This window comes from Ovis aries, chromosome 17 (genome assembly GCF_016772045.2).
Source record: "Ovis aries strain OAR_USU_Benz2616 breed Rambouillet chromosome 17, ARS-UI_Ramb_v3.0, whole genome shotgun sequence".
In the NCBI taxonomy this organism is placed as follows: Eukaryota; Metazoa; Chordata; class Mammalia; order Artiodactyla; family Bovidae; genus Ovis; species Ovis aries.
In genome coordinates, this window is record NC_056070.1 from 41,980,482 (window position 1) to 42,002,293 (window position 21,812).

Consider the following 21,812-nt stretch of genomic DNA (forward strand, 5'->3'; position numbering starts at 1 on the left):
TCATTCATGGTGGACTCCAGCAAGTAGGCATATTTCCCTTTGGACTTCCGCACTCTGGCCACCCCCTCAGCTGTAGTCCTCACAAACACCGAGGGTTCTGCACTTCTCATGTAGGTCCACATTTTATCAAACACTGCAATTTTAGATCTCTGCAGAAAAAGAGAGGTGCCACATGGAGTTCAGAGATGACCCTAAATGTTTCTGACAAAACACACAAGAAGGCAGGACTTTTCCAAACAATCATAGACAGTACATAAAATACAGATAAGTCTCCATCTTTTAAAATTTTCTCCTTAATAACAAGTCTATCATGTGTCAAAAACATTTTTCTTTTCATGTACAAGAACTTCATATGTCATTTCATTACACCACATTTTGGCTAAAAATGAAATGCTGTTGACCCAAGAAGCCACTGGTCACACTCCAAAATAAGTTGAAAAATACCTTTAGGAATAATTCAAGTTAAGAAACAAGCAAAAGGATGTCTTCACTGCTAAAATCCTAAAAGGTCTATTCCTAATTAATGGCAGAGCAGGAGTCTTAGTTAATTGGTCAGACATATACACAGTAATATCTTAAAGTAGTACCCATTTTCTAGAAAATATAGAAAAAAAAAATACTGGAAACCTATACTAGGTACTGACTCAAATGCTCCTAGAATACTACTGAATTTTCAAAGAGATACTGTTCAGGTATTAAAATTTTTTTCTAAGTAAAGAGAAAATCTGGGGACTTCACTGGTGGTTCAGTGGCTAAGACTCTGCACTCCCAATGCAGGGGGCCTAAGTCTGATCCTTGGTTGGGGAACTAGATTCCACATGTTACAACTAAGAGTTTGCATGCTGCAACTAAAGATTCCATGTGCCATGATGAAGATCAAAGATCTCCAGCTAAAAAAGAAATAAATATTTTTAAAATTAGTAAAATAAAAATAAACGGAACATTTTTATTCAATGTTTAAGCACCAAAACAATGTTTATTACAATATGTACTGTCAAAAAAAAAAAAAATCCTTCAGGTGACCTGGATGAAAGAAGGAAGGCCTAATTTCAGCAGCATAATTGAAGGAATATTAATCTGAAACATTCATCAGTTCAGAACCAAAGACAGACCTCAAAAGTGTCATTGACTATTTAGAGCAAAAAAAAAAAAAAAAAAGTTGAGTCGAGCTGAAAAGTCATAGCATTTGAATATCTCTTTATTTTTCTATTCACATGTTTCTCAACTGATTTTTAGCCCTCTTGGAAAGATGACTGTGAATAACCCTTTTATTATCCTCATACAAGAGGTTTGAAATGGAAACTTGAAAACTTTCTTTTCAGATTCATGAGACTTTGGGACTTTTCGTTTGTTTGGTACTCTGAGGAATTTAAAAACTAATAACCATTTTCTTTGAAAAAGCAAGTATGAATCAGTTCATCACAAGCAGACATAATGTAAACTCAGATCTGCTTAAAATGCTGCCCTAGGGCTGACGCCTGCTGTATATGTATGTGAAAGCACTGTATTTGGTGAAAATCCAGGATCAAGAGTAAATCAAGCATGGAGTAGGCTTATTTCCCTGAAGTTTAGAATATATATAACCCAGAGAGGTGCTCAGGCACTGGCTGCATCTCTCCACTGTCCCCTGTGAATAGGGGCTGCAGTACTGAGACAGCCCCAAGGGCCAGGTCAGCCCAACTCTTCCCCAAAAGGAATTTCACTCCAAATTTATAAAAATTTCTTCACTAAATAATATATCTATCATATAACAATGTATCTAAACCACTCTTAAAATGACTTCTATTTCAAAACAATTCTCCTTCCTGAGATTATAGAATTAAAACTTCATTGCCTAATGAATCAGAGTTCCTTGCTGTCGTGAAAGCATACCCATGATGGTGAAAGCTCCATCAGAATCCCATCTAGGGGAATTTTATCTTCATGATCACAGTGACTGGCACAGTATCTTGCATATAAAGGTTCATAATGTATGCTAACAGAATATTCTGGAATTGGTTAGAAAGAATAAGAGCATCTTTGCTTTATTTGAACCTTTGTCTACTGTAGAAGGCATTTATATTGTTTTACTTTATAGAACACTATAAAGCATTCTCTGACAAATTGGAAAATGTAAAAGTATTTGTCTTTGATTACATATCATTAAATATTATTAACTCTTATTAAACTTCAAGATCTTTATTGTCATGTGAATTCCCACAAAAACAAGTGATACTGGAAGCAAAGAGAACCATGCAGCTCCTCTCCCAGCACCCCTCCTCCCTGCTCAAGTACAAAGACCCCTCCATGTTCCCTGCCTCTTGTTTGTAGAAAAGCTGAAGTCTCTCAGGCCTCCCTGAGTCACAAAAGAGCAGGCTCGAGCAGTTAATGATCAAGACAATAGAATGTCACCGTCTCAGTGTCTGATGCACATTCCTGAGTTATTTTTAACAGATACTACAGCTGCCACCAGAGGGGAAAAGCTAACTGCATGATGACTAGACTGCAGCTATGACATAAGCTGCACCATCTTGAGCCACATTGAGTCTATGCCTAATATAATTCCAAGAACTGATCTCCAGAGAAAGGGATCAACACTTTGCTCATAATAACTCTATCTTTGTGGGCATAAAAATGAGTGTAGCTTGTTCTGCTAGTATAGGTAGGTGGACAGCTAACACTGTCAGTAAGGAGATGCTATAGAATCATGCTGATGTCTTCCACTCTGAGAATACAGCGCTCTAAGTCAGCAAGAAGCAGATAGAGATGATGGACCTTCACTGCAATCCTGTAGAAATGGAATGATGTCTGACAGTGGGGAATTGAAAGCAACTCTTTAGCCCTTTCCCTGTTTACCCATCTCTGTCCCCGCCTAACCTTAAAAACCCAATTGTAGAAATGAGATCCCTAGACAATTGAAACTAACTCCTAATTTGGGCTCTCCCGAATGCACACCATGCAATGCCTGAGCTGTTGATTCGTCTCCTAGATAAAAAGAGGTAAGAATTCAGCAGTTAAAGAATGACTAGCTCTCCACACATAACTGTTGCTTTAGCAAACTTGCAGGCAGATCACTTGGGCAAGAAAACATCTGAACAGAGTCAGCCAGCCTGCAGACACAGAGGAAAATGCAGAACCCACTCTCCTGCCTCCGCCACTCCTTGAGATTCTCCCTCCATTTTTCCCTTGAAAACCTACCATGACTAACCAGAATCGTGGGAGCTGGTCTCAGGACATGAGTCCATCTCCTCCCTAGATTGCTGGCTTTTCTAATTAAAGCAATTTTCTTCCTACTGACACTTGCCTCTCAAGTTATTGGAGTAGCAAGCAGCTGAACACGAGTTCACTAGTAGTATCAAAATGCTTTCAAACAAAATCATAGGCTGATAGAGTTCAAAATGAAATTGCACAATTAGATTATAAAGCCAACTATTCATTAAACATGCCAATTATTCCAAATCTGAAATATCAGTTTTGAATTGCTAAATATACATAAAATGCTTCATAAACAATATTCAGAGAAAATGCAAAAGTTAGCAATGAAGTTAAAAGGAAAAATACAAATTAAACTCAAGATAATTTCTCTTTAAAAACTAAATTTTTTAATAGGATATTTAAATGGCATGAATCAGGTCAAAGATCATATTCACTGAGTATGGTAAAATTTCCTATTTCATTCATAAGTGGTTTCTAGTTAAAGATATTTCTCAATGTATGGATAGAATATTCTTTTGAAAGATTAAAGGATTGTAACATACAATCTAGGGGGGAAATGCACACAGCTATATAATGTTTTGATTAAGTTATTCCATCCCTGTCTTTGTGGTCCTGCCTCCCTTGAAAGATGTTCTGACATGTTAACCTAGGCATAAAAAATACAAGGCTCTATTAAGTCAGTCACTTTTTATGATCAGATTTTACATGTATTACAACATGATATTTTTTAATTGAGCAGTAGTTTATAATGTAATTTTGGATTAATAAAATCTACAAATAATCTAAGATCTTAAAATACACATTGCTTCTCTGCATAAATGTTAAAGCAATTTTTTTCATAGATCAGAAGATACATATTTCACATTTTCTCACAGTGTGTTAATTCATTTGTCTCCCAGGTATTAGTTTACTGTTTACTTCTTTAACAAATTAATGAAACATATTCATAACCATATCTTTCCAAGAGTATTTGTTTGAATAGGTTTGGTTAAAGGTGTGCAAGCAATTCATAGATAGTACAAATTTGTTATGTTGAAAAATACTCATTAATTGTCCTAATATTCATTAGGACAAAGAACTTATTTATTTGAATTTTCTAGTTGTCTTCAGAAAAAGACTAGAAAAAAAAGCTGACTAAATTTTATACTTAGAGACAATTCAAGGGATCTGTGCCTAGCTTCTATTGACAATATCATAAAAATTGTTAGTCTGAACTAAATAGCTAAACAGATGATGCCTTGAAATCCTGTTCTTCTCCAAAACTACAGCAATCAAAAACGTAATCATCAAGAAAACCAACAATCCAAAGGCAAAGTGAAATTCTACCTTAGGCTTTCCATCCTTTAACGTGAATGACAATTCATCATCATCATTTTTTAGTGCCAAGACAATTTAAGTGACAATGTTTAATTTAGCTTAATTTATAAGTTCAGTGGTCTTATACACTGAACAAGATACTACAGTTCCAACCTCTTGACCACTCATTTCTTAGAATATATTTACAAGGAGACTGAAAAGAAAAAAAAAAAAATCCTATGTGGTCAACTAAGGTAATACATAGTACTTCCTATTTAAATTTCATATTTTATCAATTCATGTTACAGACATTATTCTACATCGAAAGCATCCATAAAATTTAGGCAACAGTCAAAAAATACAAGCCAAATACTGATCAGGTTGATTTAATCAGCCTCTATGTGTGGACTTCAAAAATGAACAACAGGCCATGATGACCACCCACCCTTGTAAGCAGTGCTTAAGTTTGAGCACGTAGAAGATGACACAAGCAAGTTTTTATGTAAAGTACCTACTTTCCTACCATTCATAATACTAATCAGAGTTCCAATCTGGAGAGAAGAGAATGATGCAATGAAGGAGGAAAGTGGGCTGGAAGGATGGTCTCCAATCTCTGTTTCCAAGATAGCCATTTCCAAGATCGCCCTAGGTATAAGTTCTAAGTTTTTATCAGGGATCATGACAATTCTCTTTCCCATCCCTCTGCAAATTTAAGTCTCAATCACTACTAAGCCAAAGAATACGGCACTTTCTAAGTTTACATATTAAATCAAGTGAACTACTCTTTTAGGAAGTATGATAAAGTGAAGTGAATTCCTTTAGGATGGTATCTGCCATCATGTTTTGATGAAGAGATAAGGAGATAAATCACAGCTTGGTCAGGAAACTGATCCTGATTACCCTGTGTCTCTTAAGGAGTCAAGGCTCTTTGCACACGGCTATTCAAATCCCTTTTCATGGTCTGATGTTAGTAATAAGGGTATCAATTTGACTAATATTTCAAAGAAAATAATTTTAACATTAGCTTAGAAAACATGACCATTTTCTAGTACTGCTGGGGAAAAGTTCTATATAAACACAATTGATATAATTATATCTAAGAAAAAGACAGCTGCCTTTTCTGGTGATAGAAGCCAACAGTCATTTTAATTTAGTTTAATTTCCTCTTCTTATACATTAATACAGGCATTAACTCTTCTACCAGTTAAATAAGCCTTTTTCCTGTTAGGAAAAAGTGACTTTTTAAAGAAAATAGTTATTATCCTTATGAAACATACACATTTATTTGAGAATTAGTAGAAAATACAGGCACTGACGTGCAAATATTCTTCACTGTTTAGTCTATTAACTCTGACACAGTCCACTTTCCAAAAAACAAAAACAAAAAAAAAAAAAAAAAAAGAAAATCTTATTTACCCACTAATTTCTGAAAAAATATTGAATACCTTCTCAAAATGTCAGCAGAACATTTTTTGCTACCATGGGAGTTCTAAATGATTCCCAAATATGAATGATGTCCAAAGGTTCTAAACAGAGACTCCTGAATGGCAGAGTGAGCTTACAGAGTTGTTAAATGTTCCACATTTTCGATAATCTCTCAATCTCACTTTCACTTCAAAGTAAATAGACATACGTTTCATGAAAATCCTCTCTTTTCTTTCTAGAAAGAGCACGATGTCTGAGGAAGCATAACAAATAATAAGGGAAAAAACCTTGACCTAGAGCCTTCTGAATGTAAAGATTAAAGAGTCACCATGCAAGTTAACTACCTATAATTTCTAGCCCATTTGGTTGACAGTCTATAAAAAATGTGTATTTGAGACAAATCCTTTTCTTTTAGGATTTCAGTGTTTTGCCTGATCTAACTTTCCTGTGGAACTCATAGTAGGGCCCACTTTTCCATTCTAGATGTCATCAGGAATTCACATTGTCCCTGGCAACCACTACTTTTATCAGGCAAAAATATATATATATCTGTAAGTCTCATTCTGTTTATCCTCTGCCATTTACAAGTCTGCAATCCGTGAACAAACTTGGCTATGTTTGAGTTATAGTCACTTATTTGAGATCAAACTTTTAAAATCTACTAGCATACCCTAAGGAGAAGGCAATGGCACCCCACTCCAGTACCCTTGCCTGGAAAATCCCATGGACGGAGGAGCCTGGTAGGCTGCAGTCCACGGGGTCGCACAGAGTCCAACACAACTGAAGTGACTTAGCAGCAGCAGCAGCAGCATATCCTAGAATTTTAATTTTCTCTACTAGGTTTCCTCCTGAGTAGAATGCATCTGCTGTTCATTTATTTTCCAGATATAATTTCCAACATAAATAAATAAAATATAGTCAAATTGAATCAAGAACACCTTAATATTTTGAACTGAATGTCTCTTGTCACTTTCTGTGTTGTGTATCATTAGAAGTCTTCATATCTCAATATGTCTCAGGTGAAGCTAAAATAATACTGACTTGGAGAACTTTATCTTTCAATAGCTTGCTTTACTATATATAATAAGGACTTACTAGGTGGCACTAGTGGTAAAAAAATCTGCCTGCCAATGCAGGAAATGGAGATCTGGGTTCAATCCCTGGGTCAGAAAGATCCCCTGGAGGAGGACATGGCATCCCACTCCAGTATTCTTGTCCAGAAAATCCCATAGACAAAGATGGGTGTGCAATCCATAGGGCTGCATACAGTCTGACACAACTAAAGTGACTTAGCATACACACACATGTACAATAAATGTGAATGGTGTGTTAACATAAAAGATTATAAAATTATTTTTGTGTAACTGTTACAAAACAAATCTAAGAGAAAGACATGTAGCCTTGGTAACACAGTCCTGGAGAAAACTTAAGTCATTGAGGGTTATTAAGTATAAAATAAATGGGCTTCCCCGATGACTCAGTGGTAAAGAATTCACCTACAATGCAGAAGACACAGGAGATGAGGGTTTGATCCCTGGGTCAGGAAGATCCCCTAGAGAAGGGGATGGCTACCCACTCCAGTATTTTTGCCTGGAGAATTCCTGGACAAAGAAGCCTGGTGGGCTACAGTCCATTTGGTTGTAGAGTCAGATAGGACTGCCAGACTAACACTTTCACTAAACAGGGCATCATTTATACAAGGCAGGAAACACACACAAAATAGTTCATTTCAACAAGAATGTCATTAAGAGACTCTTTTAGGAGGGTTATTTTCAAAGTTCTAAGGGAGGTCATATTTGAAACAATGAAGCAGAAAGTGGCTGGAATAGGAAAATGGACTCTAAGGAAATAAACCTACAAATTTGTCACCTGAAGGAAATGAACAGAGAAATTGAAGATAAAGGAAATCAGTGTTCCAAGAGGGGCTCTACAACATTTCAGAACATCTAAACATAGATTGAAAGTCAAGGAGAAGTAGTAGCCTGGTGGAGATAAAAAGACCAAAGATATTACTGCGTGAATGCTAAGTCGTTTCAGTAGTGTCTGACTCTTTGTGTCTCTAAGGACTGTAGCCCGCCAGCCTTCTTTGCCCATGGGATTCTCCAGGCAAGAATACTGGAGTGGGTGGCCACCCCTCCGCTGGGGGATCTTTCCAACCCAGGTATTGAACTCACATCTCTTGAGTCTCCTGTAAGGGCAAGCGGGTTCTTTACCACTAGTGCACCTGGGAAGCTCCAAAAACATTATTAAGGTATAAATTTTAGAGCAACTTCTTTCATAGTTAGAGAGACATGTTTTCAAAGACCCAGATTAGCTTTACAGGCAAAGGTACAATTATTCCTCTGACTGGTGGAATAAAAACATGAAGAATATATTACATTGGCAAATAAAAGATCTAAAACTCCTCTTATGCCTTTGTCCATCACTGAAAGTAGCTTTGCTTTAATGTGATTCCCCCAATAAAGATCAATTCCAATAATGAAAATTTTGAAGTAAAACTTTACTTCCTCAACATACTAGACTAGTATTTGATTTAGGTTATTTATAAGACAGTAAAATACCTAACAGATAAATCCGACTTTCCTCAACTCATGGATTTTAACTGGTAACCATAATGTCACATTTTGGTTGGTATACTCCCACAGTAACACCTAGTTTGGTAGGTATACTCCATATCAAGGAAATATTGTATTTCTATTTCCATCTGTAGATTCATTTTGAGGCTATGAGCTGAGAACATGTTGCAGAACATAAATATTAATACAAACAGTGTGATACTGATAACTATTTGCAGAGCAGGACTCGAGACACACACCCAGGGAACAGACTTGTGGACACAGACAGGCAGAGAGGGTGGGGTGAACTGAGATACACTGGTGGCTCAGAGGTTCAAGCGTCTGCCTGCAATGCGGGAGACCTGGGTTCGATCTCTGGGTTGGGAAGATTCCCCTGGAGAAGGAAATGGCAACCCACTCCAGTATTCTTGCCTGGAGAATCCCATGGACGGAGGAACCTGGTGAGCTACAGTCCACGGGTCACAAAGAGTCGGACACGACTGAGCGACTTCACTTCACTTTCACTTTCACCATGCAAAAAGAACTTCCCTGGTAGCTCAGACGGTAAAGCGTCTGCCTACAATGCAGAAGACCCGGGTTCAATCCCTGGGTTGGGAAGATCCTCTGGAGAAGGAAATGGCAACCCACTCCAGTACTCTTGCCTGGAAAATCCCATGGACAGAGGAGTGTGGTAGGCTGCAGTCCATCGGGTCACAAAGAGTCGGACACGACTGAGCGACGACACGTCACCATGCATAAAACAGAGAGGATGGGAAGCTGCTGTATAACACGGGAAGCTCAACCTGGTGCTCTGTGACAGCCTATAGGATCGGGATGGGGTAGGGATTGCTAGGGAGGCTCAAGAGGGAGGGCATATATGTATACTTATGGCTGATTCATATTGCATGCAGAAGCCAACACAATGCTGTAAAGCAATTACCTTCCAATTAAAAGAAAAAAAAGTTAATCCTGAACAAACAAAAGTGCTTTGACACTTGGCTTTAATAGTTTTGATACTGCTTTTTTACATTATTTGCCAAAAACGATAGAAAGACAAAAATGGAAAGAAAACATAAAGTGTTCAGTATGTATGATAAAACCTCTAGACATTGTTTTCATCTTCTCAAATCACTTTGCTAATTTATCTTATATGGATAAAATAAAAAATTCTTTATTTTTAAAGTTTTTCATAAAATTTAAAAAGAAGCTCATTATTTTCCATGATGGAAAAAACTACAGCTGCAGAAATGGTCCCTGGACAGTACATGGAAAGAAAAATTACCAAGTTGTGTCATATCATAAATATTTTCAGATAGTTTAATTCCAGTCACTTAGCACTTCTTATTCATCCTTTAGCTAAAAAAAAAAAAAAGAAGAAGTTTTGTTCATGTACTGATATTTTTATACAATCAAAAATCAAGCCATTTACTTCATGTAAAAAAAAAGGGGGAAACATTTGAATGAAGTAAATACATTTTCTTAGACACTACTTTGTTCATTTAGTTTTATGAAAACTTGATGCCTAACACTATAGCTTCTTGGATTTTAAATAAAATAAAAATTATATACAGATTATCGGTTCTATGAAGTCATGGGTCAGATCACTGGGAAATATTTTTAGAATCCTTAAAGTCTGAAGTGATTATAAACATTTTATCTGTAGTCTTACAGTATGTTTTTCTTTTTTGTATTAAAATGAAATAATTACCTATTTATAAATGACTGCAGTTAATAAAATATTTCACAGAAGTGTGGTTTAACCTGTTTGACTTTGTGAGGATTTTCTATATGATTAATATCTCATTTTAAATAAAACTAATTAATTCACCAATAATATTAACAAGATTCATATTAAACTAGCAGTTTCTCAGTTTCTTTGAAATGGTATTTATGAAAGAATATAACTAGAGGGATTTTTAACAGCTTAAATTTTTCAAAGGATTAACACCGGAATGGACCTTAAAAAATCACTTACTGTATTCCAAGCCATTTATTTGACTCAGAAAAGATTAACTAACTTATCTAAATTAGCATTCTTTGTCAGCCCCTAGAAGAACCAAAAATAAAATCTGGATACCCAAATCTCCAATGCGTGTATATACACTCTAAATCAGAAAAATACTCAAGCATAATATTTAGATAAGCAATGTTCTATTAAGAAAAAACAAATCACTTAACAATATTATAAAATTTAGAGAAAATCAGTTAACTATTTGAGTATAATTTAATAAAATGCAAACTGAGGCTTAAATAAATTGGATTTATGGAAGCATTTTAATCAACCAAAAGCAAAGCTAAGTTATGCCTCAGTGTTCTCATTGGCATTTGGAATTGAACTGAAGTGAAGAGAAAGTCGCTCAATTTTGTCCAACTCTTTGAGACCCCATGGACTATAGTTCCCCAGCTCCTCTGTCTATGGAATCCTCCAGGCAAGAATACTGGAGTGGGTTTCCATTCCCCTCTCCAGTGGATCTTCCCAACCCAGTAATCGAACCGGGGTCCTTCAAATGTGAAAAATATATAGTCAGGTTAATGCATATCCTGTATTATTGACAGACTCACAACCTTCTAATAGTCTTCTGCTTGGAAAACAATGTTTTTAAATTTTAAAATGTAATTGGTATTTCCATATATTTTCATTCCCTTACAAATAGTAAATTATGTTATTAATGAAGTGTCTAACTAATGTGCACACGGGCAAAGCCACTTCAGTGGCCTGGACTCTTTGTGATTCTTTGGAGTGTAGCTCGCCAGGCTCCTCTGTCTGTAGGATTCTCTAGGCAAGAAGACTGGAGTGGGTTGCCATACCCTACTCCAGGGGATCTTCCTGAATCAGGGATAGAACCCACATCTCTTACGTCTCCTGCATCGGCAGGTGCATTCTTTACCGCTGAGCCACCAGGGAAGCCTGTCTTACTCATACAGCTTATTTATTACCCATATATGCACCCAGGCATATAATGTGAATTGACAAAGCAAGAGAAACAGCAAGTGATCCCCTAGAGTCATATCTCTTATTTTTTAATAGGGTTACTTATTGACCCATCTAAGGTCTATCGTGAACAGAGAACTTCTTGAGTGCCATCAACGTATTTGATAAAATAGCTCATATTATTCATGTGGATTAGATGGAGAGCTATGATTATCAGAATTAGACAGGCTTATAACTAAACTAGCTTCCTAGGTGGCGTTAGTGGTAAAGAACCAGCCTGCCAAAGGAGGAGGCACAAGAGATGAGGTTCGATACCTGGGTTGGGAAGATCCTCTGGAGAAGGGCATGGCAACCCACTCCAGTATTCTTGCCTGGAGAATCCCATAGACAGAGGAGACTGGCAGGCTACAGTCCATAACATTGCAAAGGGTCAGACATGACTGAAGTGACTTAGAATAATTAAAATATCAGTGATTGAAAAAGGTCAGTTTTCATTCCAATCCCAAAGAAAGGCAATGCCAAAGAATGCTCAAACTACCGCACAACTGCACTCATCTCATATGCTAGCAGAGTAATGCTCAAAATTCTTCAGGCCAGGCTTCAGCAATACATGAACCGCAAACTTCCAGAAGTTCAAGTTGGTTTTAGAAAAGGCAGAGGAACCAGAGATCAAATTGCCAACATCCGCTGGATCATGGAAAAAGCAAGAAAGTTCCAGAAAAACATCTATTTCTGCTTTATTGACTATGCCAAAGCCTTTGACTGTGTGGATCACAATCAACTGTGGAAAATTCTGAAAGAGATGGGAATACAGACCACCTGACCTGCCTCTTGAGAAACCAATATGCAGGTCAGGAAGCAACAGTTAGAACTGGACATGGAACAACAGACTGGTTCCAAACAGGAAAAGGAGTACGTCAAGGCTATATATTGTCACCCTGCTTAGTTAACTTCTATGCAGAGTACATCATGAGAAACCCTGGGCTGGAAGAAGCAAAAGAGGGAATCAAGATTGCCAGGAGAAATATCAATAACCTCAGATAGGCAGATGACACCACCCTTATGGCAAAAAGTGAAGAGGAACTTAAAAGCCTCTTGATGAAAGTGAAAGTGGAGAGTGAAAAAGTTGGCTTAAAGCTCAACATTCAGAAAATGAAGATCATGGCAGCTGGTCCCATCACTTCACAGGAAATAGATGGGGAAACAGTGTCAGACTTTATTTTGGGGGGCTCCAAAATCACTGCAGATGGTGATTGCGGCCATGAAATTAAAAGACAGTTACTCCTTGGAAGGAAAGTTATGAGCAACCTAGATAGTATATTCAAAAGCAGAGACATTACTTTGCCAACAAAGGTCCGTCTAGTCAAGGCTATGGTTTTTCCAGTAGCCATCAATGGATGTGAAAATTGGACTGAGAGGAAAGCTGAGCACCAAAGAATTGATGCTTTTGAACTGTGGTGTTGGAGAAGACTCTTGAGAGTCCCTTGGACTGCAAGGAGATCTAACCAGTCCATTGTGAAGGAGATCAGCCCTGGGATTTCTTTGGAAGGAATGATGCTAAAGCTGAAACTCCAGTACTTTGGCCACCTCATTTGAAGAGTTGACTCATTGGAAAAGAATCTGATGCTGGGAGGGATTTGGGGCAGAAGGAGAAGGGGACGACAGAGGATGAGATGGCTGGATGGCATCATGGACTCGATGGACGTGAGTCTGAGTGAACTCCGGGAGTTGGTGATGGACAGGGAGGCCTGGCATGCTGCAATTAATAGGGTCACAAAGAGTCGGACACGACTGAGCAACTGAACTGAACTGAACTGAACATCTAAAGAGTAGTGGTTATTATTCAAATCCTGAGTCGAAGGGAAACTTTTGTTATACCACTGATTTCATACATTTCCCACTGTGCTTAGTATTTTAGTCAATTTGGATGAATATATAAATGACAAATATTTCAAAGTTTCAGATAGCAGAATCAATATTTCAACTTTATGAGCCTAGGCAAATAAGCCAAAAAACCAAAGTAAAATGTAACAGGGACGAAAGCAAAATCAGGCACATGGTTTCAATCAACTGCATATTCACAGAATGGAAGCTTTCCACAATTCACCCAGGTTTTCAGTAAACAACAATTTAAGGGGAAGCTATTAATATGATTCAGTTACCTCAAAAGCTACCAGGTCTGAAGGTTTAAATGGAATAAAGTCTAGGTAACAGAGTTGTAACTTACACTCTGAGAGCCAAGAAAGAAATGTGAGTGAGTGAAACAGACTGGAGGGGGTAGTGGAGAATGGAGTATCTGAAGTAAGTAGAGAATCTACTCCCTATCTAAAAGCATTCATGTTTTTTCCTTTTTTAAAAAATATGTAAAATGAAGGTTTGAAAACATAATTATTCTGCTAGCTGATGTGAAAATGTAAGGAAGAGATGATTCTTATTATCATGTATTTGATCCATTTGTATTATGAAAATGAATACAATTACAAAAGTCAGAATGGGGAGGCAGGTTTTCCTTTCAAAGATGTTTCTAAAAACTCTAACAATGAAAATTGCAACAAAGTGGAATTGAATGTTAGATAAGTGTCACGTTAACATTCACAAGCTGTACTCAAGAAGGGTTTTATGGTTAACTCTTTATAAATGTTATGTTATTTCAAATAAGAACAGAATGTATAACCTAAGCCCTGTAGTTAAAGACAAGAGTGCTGATTCCATCTGAGTTCACCATGTAACAGATATAACTTTTTCTGCAATGTGGGATTTGATCCTAGAACACCTTGATTGCACTTCCTTATTCAACCTCAACAGCAAAAATAGAATACTTTATGTGTGGATTTTTTAAAGCAATTGAAAGATGTATGCAATTATGGAGCAGTTTTTTGCTGTTGGCTAACTAATCTAATCAAAAAGGGTTTGCAATTCTTTTCTGTTTTAAATGAACACATTTTTAGGGGTACACAGCTGTTTTGAAAAATATCACTAGACTGCTTACACTGTGCCTTATAACAAGTTATTACTTTAGCAAATATTCCTGTATGTCCCACTGCTAGGTTTCAGAGTGTTGTTTCAACACTCTGAGGTTATAAAAGGAAAATAAAGAAGCCCCAATACAAAGACTAAATTTCTTTTAATAATTTTATTTAAGAAAATTTGATTTTATGGGGGACATTTAATGTGGGTAGTATTTTATAATATAGTTTGTACAGTTAACCTTTGGACAACTCAAGAGAATAAACTCACTGATTTTAATTTGTAGATGAGCAAAAGTTTTGGAAATTAAAGGAAGTAACATAAAAGATACGGTAGCAAAAGTTACAGAGTATGCACACAAATACATTTCACATACACAAGAACTGTTGGGTCCCTTAGCTTATCAGTATGAATTTCTTTAGTAAGTCAAAGATATAGTATTTTCTACCTTGCTTAGTCTCGAACATCACACTACTAACCCAACTTGGAAAAAATGAACTGAAAGTCGCTCAGTTGTGTCTGACTCTTTGCAACCCCGTACACTATACAGTTCATGGAATTTTCCAGACCAGAATACTGGACTGGGTAGACTTTCCCTTCTTCAGGGGGTCTTCCCAACCCAGGAATCAAACCCAGGTCTCCCACATTGCAGGAGGATTTTTTACCAGCTGAGCCACAAAAAGTTTATTGTATTTACACTATTATAAATTATTTGGATTAAAAAGATCAGTTATTTCATCATTGGGCTTCTCTGGTGGCTCAGATGGTAAAGAATCTATCTGTAATGAGGGAGACCTGAGTTCAATCCCTGGGTTGGGAAGATCCCCTGGAGAAGGGAATGGCAACCCATTCCAATGGTCTTGTCTGGAGAATTTCATGGTCATAGGAGCCTGGCAGGCTACAGTCCATGGGGTTGAAAAGAGTCACACATGACTGAGTGACTAACAATTTTACTTCATTATTAAAGAACTGCCTTCCCTATAAAAGGATTTAGTTTAAGTAACCATTCTTTGGCCATGTCAAGAATGAAAGACTAGCAAGAAAAAACTGGTTGAAGTAGCATAATATAGGACAATGACTTTATACATAGTTAACTTCATATATGTATGAGGATACTAGCCATATTAAATGTGAACTATGTTATACAACATTAAATACAGTTGAACCTTGACCAACATGGGTTTGAACTATGAAGGTCCACTTAGTGGATATTTTTCATTAAATGCATTCTATAGTACCACAGGGGCACAAAGAGTTGGACACAACTAAGCAACTGAATACGCATGCACAGTACTATAGGATCCAAAGTTCATTGAACCTGCAGATGACGAACCATGTATTCAGAGGACAGACTGTAAAATTATAAGTGGATTTTCAACTGCATGGAGTTGGGACCATTAACCCCCTGAATTGTTCAAGAGTCAACTCTATACGGTATTATAATAGCCACCTTAAAACTGCTATGCATTTATATGTATATATCTCATCATTTTAATGATTGGCATAAATATTCATGCCTGCCTCATTTTATTTTAACACTAATATGAAAATTTTATTTTTAATCTTGGGCAACATTTTTAAGAAGCAACATCAACCATAAGATGAGAGAGATCTTATAAATCTTAAATACTACAAAATATCTCCTACTAAGACAGTTTCCTTAGTTTTTGCTTGTTTTATTTTGCGTGTGTGTGTCTTGTCTCAAGGCAGGTTTTTTTTTTTTCTTTTTTCCTCTCAATTGTGGTAAGAAAAAATACATATGAAATCTTTGCAACAAGTCTGCGAGCATATTATACAGTATTGTTTAAGTACATGCACATTGTTGAACAGAAGATTTCTAGAAGTTTCTCATTTTGCACGACTGAAACTATGCTCATTGATCAGGCTCCCCATTTCCCCCACCTCCAGCCTCTGTGACTACCAGTCTCCCTTTTGCTTCCGTGGGTGCAGTTACTTCAGATATCTCATCATGAGGCATCTTTAGGTATTCGTCTTTCTGTGACTGGCTTATTTCACTTAGCATTATGTCCTCAAGTCTCAACCATGCTGAAGCTTTCTTAAGGCTGAAGAATATTCCATTGAGTAATATACCACATTTTTTCATTTATTGCATCTTTTGATGGACATGTAGGTTGTTTCTATTGCTTGGCTACTATGAATAGCATTGCAATGAATGTGGGACTGCAGACATCTCTTCAAGATGCTGATTTTAATTATTTTGGATAACTATGAGGAAGTGGGATTGCTGGATCATGTGGTGGCTCTATTTTAACTTATTGAGAAAATGCCATTCTGTTTAATATAGTGGCTGCACAGTTTTGCATTCCAGTCAAGAGCTTTAATTTCCACACAACCCACCAACACTTTTTTTTTTCTCTTTTCTAATGGTCAATCTAACCAGTATGAGGTGGGATCTTACTTGTGGTGTTGATTTGCATGTCCATAATGATTAATGATATTGAGTACCTTTTCATATAACCTGCTGACCATTTATTTGTTGCTCTTCTTTGGAGAAATGTCCATTCAAGTCCTTTTCCAGTTTTTAAATGAGGTTATTAGTTTTTGCTATTCACTTGTAGGAGCGCTTTAGATGTTTTGCATATTAACCTTTTATCCGATTTCCAAGTGTTTTCTGCCATTCCATATATTGCCTTTTCAGTCTTTTGAAAGTCTTTCAGTCTTTTGCCTTTTCAGTCTTTAAAAAGCTTTTAAAATTAATGTAGTCTACTGGTCTAATTTTGCTTTTGTTGCCTGTAAGCCATGAAGCTTATCTCCTTTGTTTTCTTAACAGAGATTTATTGCTTCATATCTTACTGAAGCAATAAATCTTTCAAATAGTTAATCCATTTTGAGTTGGGTTTTGTGTATTGTATAAAGTTCTTATTTTATTCTTGTGCATATGGATATTCAGTTATAGCAACACTGTTGTGAGGAAACTACCTTTCCCCACTGTGAGGTCTTGATGCCTTTGTCAAAGGTCACTTAAATGTACATGCATGCGTTTATTTCTGGGATCTCTCTTCTGTTCCATTGGCCTCTAAATGTGTCTTTATGCCAGCGCCATAATGTTTTGATTACTATACCTTTGTAAAATGTTTTGAAGTCAGGGAGTGTAAGACTTCTAGCTTTGTTCTTATTTCTGAAGATTGGTTTAACTAGTTCTGATTCTTTGTGTTTCCATATGAATTTTAGAAATCTTTTTCCATTTCTGTAAAAAAAAAAAAACTGACATTGGGGTTTTGATAGGGATTGATCTTAATCTTTAGATACTTTGTGTAGCATGGACATTTTAACAATATTAAGTCTCTCAATCCATGAAGGAAAGATGTCTTTCCAATTATTTGTGTGTTCTTTATTTGAGCAATCTTCGGAGTTTTTGGCATACAAGTCTTTATCTCCTTGTTTAAGTTTATTTTTAAGTATTTTATTCTTTCCTATACTATTGTAAATAGGACTTTCCCCTTAATTTTCTTTTCAGATCATTCATTGTTAGGATACAGAAATACAACTGATGTCTATATATTGATTTTGTGTCCTGAAAATTTATTCAACTTATTTATTAGTTCTAAAAGGGGTGTGTGTGTGTGTGTGTGTATGTGTGTGTGTGTGTAATTCTTTAGGTTTTCTCTATATAAGATCAAGTCATCTGTGAACAGAGATAATTTTACTTGTTTTCCAATTTGGGTGCCTTTTATTTCTTTTTCTTGCTTAATTTCTCTGGCTGGAAGTTTCAGTATTATGTTGAAAAAGAGTGATAAGAGTGGGTACCCTTGTCTTGCTACTAATTTGGGAGAAACTATTTCAAGTTCAGCACTGATTATTATGTCATCCATGGGCTTAATTTATGAACTTTATTATATAGAGATAATTTCTTTCTATTCCAAGTTTACTGAGTGTTTTTATCATGAAAGTGTGTTCAATTACATCAAATGCTTTTTCTGCTTGTACTTAGATCATTATATGATTTTTATTCTTTATTCTGTTATTGTGATAAAATCACTCTAATTGATTTTTGTAGGATGAAATTTCTTTGCATCACAAAATAAATCCCACTTAGTCATGGTGTATGATACTTTTAACTTTCTGTTGAATTTGCTTTGCCACTATTTTGCTGAAGATTTTTGCACCTATATTTATCTGGGATATTTGCTTGAAGTTCTCTTTTTGTTGTTGTTGTTTTGGCATACTTGGCATTGTAAACTGAAGAAGTGTTCCCTCCTCTTCTGTCTTTTGGAGGAATTTGAAAATTGTCATTAATTCTTCTTTAAATGGTAAAATTTTCTAGTGAAGCTGTCTGAAAGTGAAAATGAGAATTGCTCAGTCATGTCTGACTCTTTGTGATCCCATGGACCATACAGTCCATGGAATTCTCCAGGCCAGATTAATGGAGTGGGTAGCCTTTTCCTTCTCCAGAGGATCTTCCCAATTCAGGGACCGACCCATCGATCTCCCGCATTGCAGGCAGATACTTTACCAGCTGAGCCACAAGGGTGGTCATGTGCTTTTCTTTATTGGAAGTTTTTATTATTATTGATTCACTCTCCTTATTAGTTGTAGATCTATCCAGATTTTCTATTTCTTCAGGACTTAATCTTAGTATATCTTAGCATATGGTATATTTCCAGAAATTCATCCATTTCTTCTAGATTAATTTTTTGGCATATAATTTATTCACAGTAGTCTCATAGTTTGGAAAAGTCTGCATTAGCTGTAATGTCTTTGCTTTCATTTCTGATTTTATTGAATCTTTTCTATGTTCTTAGTTATTTTCTACTCTTTTACTCCCTTTGTACTTTATGTTATGGAAGCCACAAATTATCTTTATATTGTACATCCATTAATATTTTATAGTTACAGTTATAGTTATTTTATAAAGTTATATTTTAACCTCTCGAATTAAAAGACATTTATGCATCACTATTACAGCATCATAGTATTCTGTATTTATCTATAGATGCACCTTTACCAGTGAGCTTTGTACTTGCATATGCTTTGTGTTGCTATCTAGCATCCTTTCATTTCAACAGGAAGGACCTCTTTGAACACTTCCCGCAAAGCAGGTGTGGTGCTGATTATCTCCCTCAGCTTTAGTTTATCTTGGAATGTCTTTATTTTTCCCTAATTTTTGGAAGAGTGTCTTTCTAGATACATCATTCTTAGTTAGCACTATCTTTTTCCAGCTCTTTGAATATATCCTCTCACTCCCTCTGACCTACAAGCTTTCTGCTGGTAAGTCCATTAGGAGTCTTATGGGTCCTCATGTGTATGTAGCAAGGCACATTTGTCTTGCTGTTTTCAAAATTGTCTTTGACATTTGACAGTTTGGTTATAATGTTTCTTTGAGTACACTTTTCTTGAATTCCTCCTATTTAAGATTCTTTGGGTTTCACAAATCTGGATGTCTATCTCCCTGCCCTCCCCACCAGATTTAGAAAAAAATTTATAAAACCATTTTTATTTAAATAAGTTTTCTACCCCTTTCTCTGTCTCTTTTCATTCTGGAAGTCCCATAATGTGTTTATTCCACACACAAGTCCCTTAGGCTTTCTTCACCTTTTTTTCATTTTTTTTTCCCCCTTATTTATACTCTGGATACTTTGAAATGACTTAAGTTTGCTGATTCTTTCTTCTGCTTGATCAAGTCTGATGTTGAATTAATATAGTGAATTTTTTATTTTAGTCACTGTAGTTGTTTTCAACATTTGGTTCTTTTTTACTTTTTTTACTTTTGTTAATGTTCTCATTTTGTTCATGCATCATTTTCCTGAACTCTTTGAGCATTTTTGTAATAGATATTTGGAATTCTTTGCCAAGTTATCCAGGTACCTCCATTTTTTTTTAAAGTTTGATTTCTGGAGATTAATGTTTTTCCTTTGAGCCACATTTTTGTTGTTTTTTCCTATGTGCCTTATAAGTTTATGTTGGGATCTGTGCCTTTTTTAAAAACAGCCACCTCTCCCAGTCTTCATGGATTGACTTCATATAGGGATAGAACTTCACCAATCACCCTGGTTAAATATTCCAAAGGCCTCTTAAACATTTTCTGTGGATATGTCTTCTTCGGACTTGTATGTGTAAATTTCCAATCAGATGGATTTGCAGGAAGCTTTTTTCCAGAGTTCATAATCTCTTGCTCCTTTGATGTCTGTCTGCAGTAATGCAGGTTCTCTAGAGCTAGAATAAGCCATCCAGCTCTGTTTTATCATCTGTAGCCTCCAGGCATATAGAGTATGTTAGGCCCAAGTCAGGAAATGCAGTCTCCAAAGCACCCCACGAAAGGTCAGAACATTGCAGGCACACACTAGTCTTCTTCCAAAGGGAAGGGAGTGGCCACCAAGCTGCACTGGTCTCTGTGTGCTGGACCACAGGTCTCTGAAGCAGCAGCAAACTATCAGCTGCCTCCTGTTCTCAGCAGCCCCCAGGCATCTAGCACGCGCCAGGTCCCAGCAGTGCTCCGAGCAGGCAAGACAGAACCAGTTCCTTGAAAAGTCCAAGAAATAGACACACACTCCAACTTGTTTGCTCCTTCCCTAATGGAAGCTCGAATTAGGGGTTTTCCGCATTTAACCACATTGAGCTGGAGGGGAAGGTCTATGCTGAGTGAGTGTGTGCCAGGTCAAAGTGAAAGTCACTCAGTCATGTCGAACTATTTGTGATCCCATGGACTATAGCCTGTCAGGATTCTCTGTCCACAGAATTCTCCAGGCAAGAATACCAGAGTGGGTTGCCATTCATTCCCTTCTCCAGGTGATCGTCCCAACTCAGGAATCAAACCTGGGCCTCCTGTATTGCAGGTGGGTTTTTTATCGTCTGAACCACCAGGGAAGCCAGGCCAAACCTTCAACTTTATTCTCAGAGGTCCCCAACCTGATGCCCTTTTTAGTGCTTAGATTCAGGCAAGACAGAAAGAAACCAGTTCCTCCGAAAAGTCATAACATAAAAATAGTCAAGTAGTCTCTCTCTCCCTAGAAAGAAACCAAGAGCTACGTGTTTCTTCCCAATGCAGACATGTTGTGCCAGGGAAGTCACTGCAGCCAGTGAGGCTGTGAATTTTCCTACAGGGTTTGACTGGCTGGTTTCACACTCAACTTGGTTTGCAGGAGCCTCTTAACTGTGTTCTCCCCGAGTCAACGAACTGCTGTTGAGTCTGTGTATCTGGGAGAAAAAGGGAGGATCTGGATTTTTTGAGGCAACTATCTTCTGAAATCACCTCCTTGTATCTTTGTTTCCTTAGATGAAATACTAAAAAAAAAAAATTTTTAACTTATTTATTTGGTTGCAGCACTTGGGATCTTTGTGGCAGCATGCAGGATATTCAGATGCAGCACGTAGACTATTTGTGGCTTATAGACTCTTTAGCTGTGGTAGGTGGGATCTGGGGCTTCCCTGCTGACTCAGATGATAATGAATCTGCCTGCAATGCAGGAGACCAAGGTTTGATC

At 36.8% G+C, this 21,812-nt stretch overlaps 1 protein-coding gene and 1 non-coding gene across 6 annotated transcripts in view; one reads left to right on the top strand and one right to left on the bottom strand.

Moving 5' to 3' along the window:
• Positions 1-21,812, bottom strand: part of GRIA2 (glutamate ionotropic receptor AMPA type subunit 2) — a 199,188-nt gene that overhangs the window by 5,997 nt on the left and 171,379 nt on the right. For all 5 annotated transcript variants that reach the window (XR_006056646.2, XM_004017287.6, XM_004017288.6 and 2 more), the window contains exon 13: positions 1-149. This exon is cut by the window's left edge and continues 99 nt beyond it. Coding sequence is in view for 4 of the 5 variants with exons in the window: in XM_004017287.6 (XP_004017336.1) it covers positions 1-149 (149 nt within the window). In the remaining variant the exon portion in view is untranslated. The remainder of the gene's footprint in view (positions 150-21,812) is intronic.
• Positions 9,018-9,089, top strand: TRNAC-ACA (transfer RNA cysteine (anticodon ACA)). Its single transcript has one exon. It is a non-coding gene; the product is annotated as a tRNA-Cys (tRNA).